Raw genomic sequence first — 11,059 nt, 5'->3', positions numbered from 1 at the left:
TATTCCTTTGTTCTGTTCCCAGGTGATAAGACGATGTGGTCGGCTATAAAAACCCTGTACCCTGGCTGTTCGGGACCACACTCTGGTCAAGAGTGTCTGTCGGGACCGATCAGTTTGCCTTGCCTCTCATTGCAATAAACTTTGTTGTGACTGTCGCTGGTTCCCATAGCATTCTGTTTCAGGAGTCATGTGGATGCAACATTAACCCGGATTCCAGTACCCCCCCTAACCTTGCCAACAGGCTCTTAAGCCCTTACTATTTCACACATGGTAATGTGCAATGTATCTCAATATCCTTTGTGTACGTTAGAAAGATCTAAGTGGGAGAGAGTTTAGGGGTCCTTTGGTCCTCAACAACTAATAGCCAATGTTCTTTCTAGAAATGCAACCAATCCAGTAACAGGTAACTAACTTATTAGTGCCTCCGGAAACCAGGTTCCTTTTATTAACCACTTTATTCCAAGCAAGAGTCCTATTCCAAGTGACCTGATTTTTCTAACTACTGTGTGACCCAGCACAAATTTGTTACCCTCTTCCTTTCCTTCTGTGGGTCTCAGATTACTTATGTATGAGATCATTATCTTGAATAAAGTTTTCCTGGACTTTCCCTGAACTGACTCTAGAGGTCAGAGGAAGTAAGAGGAGGAATCAGGAAAGATGAGTCAACCATCCTCTCAAGGTCTGAGAAGGGCAGATCAACGGGGTTCAACTCGGTAGGCAACAAGCTGAGAGTAATGTCCAGGAAGCCGCGAGGCCAGCAGCAAAAACCCAGATCTTGAGAACCTGAGTTGGAGCCGCCCCAGCGCTCGCGCCTCTTCCGGAAGCCACGCCCACTCTGGGAGCCCAGTTCACGCCAGGCTGTTTTACTACCTGTGTCGACGGTGAACTACATTTCCCAGAATGCCATTCAAGCCGCCTCGCAGGGCAGTGATAAGTGCCTGGGTGACGCCATCAGCCGGCGCGCTGTTTAGCGTCCACTGATGTCGTGGCGCTTTGGAGAAAGAACTTGGTGTTTCTTCCGGCCCTGGTTCTGAAGACGCCGTCTGGGGGGCCCGTGGCTCCTTTCTACCCACCCCTCCTTCTGCTTTTTTTCCCTACTGTGGCAGGATGAGGCGTGCAGGCCTGGGTAAGAAGAGGGCTGAGGTTCGAAGTTCGGGGGCCCTAGAACTGGCCGTACTGGGTGCGGGGATGTGGAAGGAAACCGGACCGGTCTTATGTCAGTGGAATCTGGGCCAGAAAACAGGATGTATTGGAAGGGTCTTTGGAGGCGGTGCCGAGTGGAAACACACCATTTGTCCCAGATCCAAAAGGTTTTCTTTAGTTTGGTTCAGTCCTAAGTTTGAATGGTAGGTTTATAGAGTAGCGGAGGAATGGGGGTGGGGTATGTCCAGGTGCCAACTCAATAGTCAAGGTTGTTTTTTTTAATTGTTAATGACTGTCAGAGTGATTATGAAAACCGCTGGGTTTCCCGAATTCCGGCTTCGGTTTCTCGTACTGTACTCGTCCTGGGTGTTAGTTTTTTCAGAAGCGAAATTTGAAGAATGAATGTTGCACGCGAAGCACACTATCATATCAAACTGGTAACAGTGAGTTACAAAGGTAAACGTACATGTCGTTACTGTTAAAGACTGTAGTGTGTAACATTGGGGGCAAAGGCCATTTTATCCAGAACATTTCTTATCTGAGTCTTGCTCCACTGTGAAAACTTAGGAAACAGGTTCACCAAGCACAAGGACTTTTAAGGGGGCCAATGTAACGCACAGCTAATAAAACAGCATTTTCTGGTTTTTGAAGCTCTCTAGTAAGAGATACTTTTTTAAAAAACCTGCTAAATCGGGGTACAGTATACCTGAGAAAATACATGGAATATTTGAAAAAAGGGAATGTTGCTTTTTTCAGTTGTTACAATTAGAGGAAAAAAAAGTTTTTCAAAAGTGCCAGGTATTTAAAATTAGTGAAATTTTCCAGTAACTTTAGACGTATACATTGATTAAAAAATTGTATGAGGAAGAGCTTTTGAAAAATACAGCTTTTATGAATACTTGGATCATAGAAAGTTGGCCAAGTAATTTGTAGGGGAAAAATAACTAATCTTAAACAATTTTATATGCTTAATTTTTTCTTTTTATCATTATTAATGACATTTATTGTGTACTTGAGTAAGCTCTAAGTGTACAGTTAATTGTGGCCCTGTTTGTGCTCCCAGAGCTTCCAGTCTAGATGGTGAGTAGGAACATGTACAAAGATAAATTATGGTATAAGTGATAACTATGCATCCAAATACTGAATAAGTTCTACAGCTAGTGTCTCAGAGGTTTCAGAGATAGAGCACTGCATACTTTGTGGAGATATCAGAACTTGGCACTAGAGCTTGAATAATGGAGGGTGAGACAGGCAAGTTCCAGTTGGAAACCAGACTCCCCCCTCCCCTATTCCTACCCCCCCCCCCAAAGTTGTAGGACTAGAATTATGAATAGTGTGTTTAAGGGTTATCATTAAGCCAGTTTGATTGAAGTAGGAGACATGGAACCAGAACCACACTGAGGAGATCTTTTGAGTGCCGGCTAAGGAGTTTGGATCTCAGCAATAGGTCCTTTGGGCCCTTTGAATGTTTTTTTTTTGTTTGTTTTTTTGGTTGGTTTTTTTTGTTTTTGTTTTTTTGTTTTGCAGCAGTGTGCCATCATTTAAATCGCAGGAAACAAAGTGACTTGAGAAGTTGTGGTTCTTAGCCCTGACTGTACATTATAATCACCTGGAGAGCTTTTAAGGCATTGATACCTGGACTGCAGCCCAGACTAATTACATTAGAATCTCTAGGATGGATATGGATAGAGCTTTTGTTTTGTTTTGTTTTTGAAGCTCCCTTGTAGTTGAGTGGAAAGACAAGACGTTTACTTAAGTGTCTATTGTTATCATTTACACTGGTGTGCTGTGATTGTAATTTTTTTAAATTCTGTGTGTTGTTTTGTATCAGTGTGTATTGGCCTGGAATTTTAAACTTGGGATAAATATTGAAGCTGATAGATATTCATGTGGAACACTTCACATGAATCTCTAAATGATTTGGCTCAGTTATTGATAGAAACTACCCAAAAGAAGTAGCATATATCTAAATGGACAAAGGCTAAGGATGACCTTTGGCATTCACTACCTTTCCTACAACTTTTCATACTATATTTGGAGAGTTTTATGGATGGTGTGTCAGCAGTTGAGGGAAAATTTGGGAAATGCAAATCTTTCTACCCTGGAACACACTTGTTTAACATTTTGTTGTGGTTTCTGTGGTGGTGGAAATTGTGTGCTGCATATAAAGTACTCATTAGGTACAGGGGATATAGAAGTATGATACACTGTCTCTGCCCTCAAAGAAGTTTATGATTCCATTCTTGAGAAAGGCAGGCTCATTCAAAGTTGAATAACAGTGAATTCAGATTCTATTTAATTCAAGTATTTATTGAGTGTGCCTTTGTGTGCATCTGTGTGTGTGTGTGTGTGTGTGTGTGTGTACACATTTGTGGGGGATATATAGCCATAAGTGAAACAAATTTAGTTTTTGCCCTTGTAGAACTATCTAGAGTGTGATATTACTGTTATGTACAGCAAGAGCTGTAAGAATTCAGAGGGAGTTTTACCTTTTAGAGAAAGTGAGGTTCCTGCTGTGTCTTGAAAGAGCTTCCACTTTACACTTCAGCCATCCTTCAACTACGAGCACTGACTGCTGCTTCCTACCCTTCCATCTTTTACTGTCCCTGTTGCCCCATCTACTCTTTGAGTTTATAGAGACCTAGTCTCTGTATCATCCCTTCCTCATTTCTCCATTGTAACTACTTCAATTCCTGTCCAGTATAGACCCCATATTCCATATCTTAAACCTCTCTTTTGTCAAGCAGTCTCGGCCTTTTGGAGCTCTGTTCTTCAGCCCCAGTGCTGTAAATCTCTTGATGAAATTCTTGATCAATCCAACGATGCAGGTTCTCACGGGCTAACTCAGGCTGATGAGTCCTTCTTCAGAAAAATCACACATTCAGGAGGATTGAAACCACCACAGTGTGTTGCCTCGGCCAGGATTATTTTCTCACCCTAGGATCCGTGTAGTCCTAGTCACTTTCCCTCATTATTCTCCTTACTGCTTTTTCCAAATGATACCGTTCCTTAAAGACAGCTAGCTCTTCCTTTACTGAGAAAACTGATTGTATCAACTGTCTTTTGAAAACGTGGTTAAATAAGACCCTCAACTATGCTTTCCTCTCTCAATCCTTTAGCATATTTATATATAGATTCACTCTTGAGGCTCACTCCACCCATTTGATTGCCTGGTGAATATCAAGTACTTTATTAGGTAGTAGCTGGGACTGTGTATTCTGAAGTGCAATTCCACAGACGATAAGCTCCAAAAAGTAGTACCTAGAAAGAACAATGGATCTGACACATGGAAGTTTCTGAAATATTTGTTGAATGAATTCCCCTCTTAATTCTCAGGTAATGTTCTCCATAAGTTATTTTCCATAAGTTCTCTCTTCTATTTAAAAGAAAGAAATGCAAATAAAGGACCCTCCCTCTGCCATGAGCTCTTTCCTGCTACATTTATCCTCTTGCTCCCTTTCCCTTCGTAGCCAAGCTTCTTCAATGGATAGTTGAGACTTACTTTTAGATCCTTTTTATTTTTTTTTATTTTATTTTATTTTATTTTTTTTTCAACGTTAATTTATTTTTGGGACAGAGAGAGACAGAGCATGAATGGGGGAGGGGCAGAGAGAGAGGGAGACACAGAATCGGAAACAGGCTCCAGGCTCTGAGCCATCAGCCCAGAGCCCGACGCGGGGCTCGAACTCGCGGACCGCGAGATCGTGACCTGGCTGAAGTCGGACGCTTAACCGACTGCGCCACCCAGGCGCCCCTTAGATCCTTTTTAAAAGTTGTAGTTTTATGGAGAGGGAATGTATCCTGAATATCCTTTTAGATCAGTGCCTACTTTAGTGTCTTGTGGGCAATTAATAAGCAATCAATAAATAAGTATAAAACAAATTGAATATTCTTTGCTTAAAAGGGCATTAGAAAAGAATTGTTCTGATCTCCATTTGGTTATTAATTTTTAAAATTCCTTTGAAGTGTGAATGTTATGACATATGTGGTCTGCAACGCCCTCCAGGGGTCTTTTTTGGTTCTTTTCTATCAAGGCTTCAAAGGTGGCTTGTTTTTGCTACAACTATACTGTGACTCTGATCCTTGCAGGTGAAGGAGTACCTCCAGGCAACTATGGGAACTATGGGTATGCTAACAGTGGGTACAGTGCCTGTGAAGAAGAAAATGAGAGACTCACTGAAAGTCTGAGAAGCAAAGTAACTGCTATAAAATCTGTAAGTACGTAACAGATGATATACTTTCCAATTTGTGTCTTTATGTATACATATGTACTTATAAACTATTTGTTGGTATCATATGGAGGAATTCAGTTACCCAAGTTGTATATAGTTCAGTGAGGTCAAAGTACACTCAAAATTTAAACATGATTTGAATAGAAGATTAAAAGTGTGGCCAAATCAAAACATAATGGTACATTTATTTTTTTTAGCTGTGTGTGTGTGTGTGTGTGTAAATCTACAGTACTATATGTTGTCTGTAGTAATGTCTCAGAGCGGTACATCTTCCACCCCCAAGCAGTTCTTCTCCTGACTTTTGTTCTTCTAGTATACTAAGCTACACATCTCAGTGTTTCTATCTTTGTACATCACGTTAGTCACTGAGTTTTGTGCTTCCTTCTTTCTGTTTCTACTTTTCTCTTCCTGATACTATCCCCTGGTTTTCGTAGGCAAAGTATGGAGAGAGCCTCGTAACCTATTTGTTCCTCATTTTTTGCATGTTCCGCCATCTTTTTGGAGTGTTTGTAAAATTGCATCCTTTGCTCCCAGAAGTCTTCAGTGCCTTCCCATGATGTAAGAATAAAATCCATACTCTGTAGCTTGGTTAAATGGCTCCTTTAGAGATTATCCACAGCTTATCAGACCTTATCTCCTACACTTCTGGAATGTGTATATGTTTTCTGCCAGACAAATTAGAGAATCTCTCGTCTTGTGCATGGTGTCACTTGCACTCCCACATCTTTGATCATACTCTCCCTTTACTGGGGAGGTGTCCTTTCCCTCCTTACATTGGCCAAAGCCTTTAATAGTAAAGGCTCCACTTCTCTGCACTCCTTCCTGCAAGCTTTACCTAATTACCACATCAAAAGTAACTCTTTTCCTTGTGAACATAAGACAGTTTGCACCATTTCTACAGCATGTATTGCATAGGAATCTGCATTGGGATTATTTGTATGTAAAAGAAATTTACCAGAATGTAGAGTTTTCTGTTTTTATTTTTATCTTTAACACAGCACCTAAGCATAATTCGTTATCAGTGGTATTGAGTTTAACATATGTTAAGTAAAAGAATTACAAAAATATGATTTTAACAGTGTATGTAATTGATTCTGTATTACAGTAAACATGCTATAAACTCATAGAGCCTTCAGTAGAAACTCATGTTGCTAAAACTTAATTGGTATTTCATTAGTGTTTGGAAAATACAATTGTGTTCAGCCTGGATACTAATAACATTCTGAAAAGAGTGTTGTTTTCAAAGTCATATTAGATCAAAAAGAGTTGATCTACGAACTAAGTAATACTGTATAATGTTAACAGTTTAGAAAATCAACATTGATAGAGAATTAAGAATTATTTATTTTTAACTCTGACATTGATAATTTAGCTCCTTATTAGAATAAAGCTTTACCCCCACCCCACCCCCCCCCACCCCCCCGGGAAATTTCTTTCCTTGTCATGCATGACAGTTGTAGAAAGTAGTTAGGTGATTTGGGCTATTTGGCTTTATAGTTGCTTTATTATCTCTGGATTGTTAAATTTGGGGAAAAAGCTCATGTTCTGATCTATAGAATTCTAGTGTGATTTTGTGTATCACCCCATATACTTTCCACACAAGAGAAGTTGAGAACAATATTTGCAATGGTTTGCCAAGATTTTCATTTGTTGCTTGTAATTTATCCAAATATCTTGGAAGTGAAGCCTTTAATGAATTTGTCATATAAAGTATTGAATAGGCTTTGGTCTGAATAACAGCCATAATCACTTAAATTGTATTTTTTTAAGGCTCGGCTGAGCCTTAACAATAACTTGTCAATCTTTTTCCATTTTATTGTCATACTTTAAAGGAAAACTTTTAGAATCTAAATAGGGCACCCCATGACTTAGTTAAGCCTCCTATTCTTGATTTTGGCTCAATTATGATGTCATGGTTCATGAGACCGAGCCCTGCATTGAGACCGAGCCCTGCATTGGGCTTTATGCTGACAGCGCAGAACCTGCTTAGGATTCTCTTTCTCTCTCTCTCTCTGTCCCTCCCCTGCTCATTCTCTCTTTCTCTCAAATAAACATTTTTAAAAAAGAATCTGAATAAATAACTAGTTTAGGCATATATTCAAGGTAATGTCCCATGTAGATTTGAATTGATAATATAGGTACTTATATATATCTCTTAAAATGTAAAGAAGAAAATATACATATAAATGCTGTTGTATGAATAATATAAAGAGAGGAAGAAAAAAGCATGCAAGGATAAGAGAACCAGAGAGAAGTGTGTACCAAAATTAAAAGATGGAATTGAATATTAAAATGAAATCAAAATGAAGAGCAGGGAGACAATATCCATAGTTGGGAAACAGTAGAAATTCTAAATTTATTTTCCTTTAATGTCAGTGGAAAAATTATCAGAAAAAACTATATGTAGTTTATAGTTTTAGAAGACAGTTTTGAGAAAATGTGTATGCTTAGAATGGCATTTTACTCTATAACACTTAAATGCCATTATGTGAGTAATAATGCATGTGTCTTTTTTTTTTTTAATAGCTTTCCATTGAAATAGGCCATGAGGTTAAACATCAAAATAAATTATTAGCTGAAATGGTAAGTGGTTGTGACTTTAAATTTAAGAAAGTTGATCTAATATTCTCAAATTTAGTCTGTTAATCAGGAATAATATCATTTTAACTCTTATCCATTTTGAAATTAATCTAGAGATCATAAGTTCTGGATTCCGGCCTATTTGTATCTCATTGCTTTGAAATAACTAATAGGTTTATTCATTCTTGCATTTTTCATCTTCCCTAACACACTGTGAGTAGGAGGAGGAGGTGGAAGCCATTGTATTTTTAATCTTATGTTTAAAACACTGTTAAAGACTCAGGAAAAATGACTGTTTTGAGTGTTCTTGGAGATCTCAATGGATACTGACTACCAAGTAATCAAAAAGCACTTCATATCCATCCAATTGATTGTCTTTCATGTAATGTGAGCCTATTTCTATTTGATCTCCTAAGGATCACTTCTGAACAAATCAATAAGATTTGAACATAGTAACATCCCAGAGCCTTTTATCTCTCCAGTCTAAGGGAGCTCAGCAACATATACCTTTCTTTGTAGAACCTCTTTCCGTTCTTTAATATTTATTTTGAATGTCAAATTTCTCTAGACCTTCCCTAGTTTCTCCACTTGCTTCTAAAATTGTGTTATTCAGAAATGAATATGTCATTGAAAGCAATGTTCTTATGGAGGTTGTACATTCAAATCACTGGGGAACAGTGAATTTTAGGGGGAGGGACCTACATATATGTATTTTGGAAAAAGAAAAGTGTCCCAGGTGATTGTGATACATAACCCTGGTGAAGAGCTATAGATCTAAAGTGCTTGAACTACATAGAGCCCGAACTGTGCAAATGCTGTCATTCTGCTGGGGCCTTTACATCTTAGGATACTGAGATTTCTGTGAAAGTGCAGTATTTCTAATCTATACCTAGTCCTCTCATCTTTAGGACTTTTCCAGTTTCCAACTATGTTTTAATATGGTAGTTTTCCCCATCCATATTTGGAGTCTTAACCACAATTTCCTGCCTTTACATGATATTCTCTTAACTTTTAATAAACTCTGCTGTACTTCAAAGCTATCTGAATTAAAGAATCTTAAAAGTAAAGTACCTTTAACTGCTAACCATATTAAACTTTAGATGAATTATCGTACTGAATTACTGAAAGCAACCAACCATTTGCCCTTTGAGAGCAATGCCCCAACAAAAACTGAGAATCAAACACCTGTATGATAGTAGACAAACTACTTACCTTTATTATTAGTGTCTTAATTCACACAATTGGAAAAAGACCTAAATAGTTTGGGATTTTGAATTACTCTGATGCTGAAAGAAATGTTTATTCAATGAAAGAGCTTTTTATTCATTGAGAGAATTACTCTATTTTGCACAGAGTAATCAGGCTTGATTACCCAAGTTATAAACAGGCTCCTGAATTGATTAAACACTAAAAATTTCATTAAAAATGTATTCTAAGGACAGTATATTCAATTACTTAAATGTGCATATGTACAATATTAGAATCTAACTATTTTGTTTTCCCTTTCTCCTCATAGGATTCACAGTTTGATTCTACAACTGGATTTCTAGGTAAAACTATGGGAAAACTGAAGATTTTATCTAGAGGGAGCCAGACAAAGCTGTTGTGCTATATGATGCTGTTTTCATTGTTTGTCTTTTTTGTCATTTATTGGATTATTAAACTAAGGTGATGCAAGTAAGTGTGAGTTTGGGATTTGTTCCAACTTAACTGTTTGGAGTACCATTTTGGTAAAAAATCAGCATCAAAACATTCCTAATTTTCAAATATTAAGACTTTTTCCATTGACGATTACAGAATTGTGCTTGTTTTATAAATCACATTAGGTAATACAGTACTCTTTGAATACTGTTTCTTAATGATTAATTTTTTGCCCCTATTTTCAGGGGTACTGAGATGGGCTGAAGTCAGTCTGGCCCTAAGAATTTTTTTTCCTGTTGTTTGCCATCAGATTAAATAGCCGTATAATACTCTGTTGTTAGCATAAATGTGGGTTTATGTTCCCGTGAAGAAACTTAGTGGGAGAATAACAGAATGCCTGGAGAGCCTGATGTTGAGCTCTTGAGGTAGTGAACAAGTTTGTGATTGAATGCTATATGTCTTTTCCCAAGTTGTCATCAACCCTGATAATGTATTCCCCTTTCTTCCTTCATTTGGTTAAAAGTATAGGCTGATTTCCTCTTACCTAAGTTTTCCTCAAAATTTTTGATGATACGACTTCTTGTTCTCCTCTGCCCAAGGACCTCATCTTTTACTAAAGCTTGTTATTTTGGCATATTTCTTGTAGGGCCCAAAACAAATGTATACTAGTCTAGTTGTTTTTTGTTAACTTTATACATACCATTGACTTGGCTTATAATAATTTTATGATTTTAGCTGCTTAGGTAGGCCATTTGGTTATAATTTGTGATAGAATAATGTGAAGCTAAAGTAATTGCTAAGCTCCGAGTGGAAATAAAATTAACTGCCTCTGCTTTATTATGTGTTCAAAATAGATATTGAAAGTACTCAGGCATTGAATTTGGGGTTAAGAGTATTGCTTTAATCCAGTATGTTTGTGGAAAGGAAAACAAAGATGGATAGAAAGAAATATTAAAATGTTCTTAAATACTCTGTATTGCTACTGTTTGGGATTTGCCCATTGATGGGCTCTAAAAATAAAATTTTTAATGAAATATATTGTCTTTGTTGCCTCTTTGTTCAAGTGTTTTTGTTTTTTTTTGTTGTTGTTGTTTTTACATAGAATCTGAGACATGGTCCTGAAAACAGATCCCAAACAAAATCAGGAAAAGTTAATATATTTGTATTATTTCAGAATTTGCTTCAAACAAATGACATAAATCATGACTTCGGTTTGAAAAATCTCTTTCTTTGTATTTTCAGTTGTAAGTCTATTATCTTTGATTTTGCTGAGTGTGCAATCCTTTTTGCTCATCCTTAATCACCTATCAATTCAGGTCCTGTCTGGCTGTGTTTATCATCAGGCCTCTACTGGACAGGTGGAAACACCAGAACTGAGAGGGGTTAAGTGACTTTTCATATAAGAGGCCGGAGGACTTATGATGTGATATATAAGGGACTCTGGTTTGAGTTAGGTGACCTGA

General features: G+C 37.6%; 1 protein-coding gene across 1 annotated transcript; it reads left to right on the top strand.

The window, feature by feature from the left end:
* The first annotated feature begins 979 nt into the window (after positions 1 to 979).
* Positions 980 to 10,634, top strand: BET1 (Bet1 golgi vesicular membrane trafficking protein). Its single transcript, XM_047096979.1, has 4 exons — positions 980 to 1,126; positions 5,233 to 5,357; positions 7,902 to 7,958; positions 9,472 to 10,634. Exons 1-4 carry the CDS (start codon positions 1,108 to 1,110, stop codon positions 9,625 to 9,627), a joined length of 357 nt encoding a protein of 118 aa, XP_046952935.1. The 5' UTR covers positions 980 to 1,107; the 3' UTR covers positions 9,628 to 10,634.
* The last annotated feature ends 425 nt before the right edge of the window (positions 10,635 to 11,059 follow it).

Source organism: Lynx rufus, unplaced genomic scaffold (assembly GCF_022079265.1).
Source record: "Lynx rufus isolate CCGP_SWC_20201006 ecotype Redwood Valley unplaced genomic scaffold, mLynRuf1.p SCAF_4, whole genome shotgun sequence".
In the NCBI taxonomy this organism is placed as follows: Eukaryota; Metazoa; Chordata; class Mammalia; order Carnivora; family Felidae; genus Lynx; species Lynx rufus.
The sequence above is the reverse complement of the archived record's forward strand: the minus strand, read 5'-3'. Positions and strand labels throughout refer to the sequence as shown.

Bases quoted from the DNA above. Each gene is read 5' to 3' on its own strand.
- BET1 (XM_047096979.1), top strand. The intron at 5,358-7,901 runs GTAAGTACGTAA...TTTTTTTAATAG, and splicing joins AAGTAACTGCTATAAAATCT to CTTTCCATTGAAATAGGCCA. The intron at 7,959-9,471 runs GTAAGTGGTTGT...TTCTCCTCATAG, and splicing joins ATAAATTATTAGCTGAAATG to GATTCACAGTTTGATTCTAC.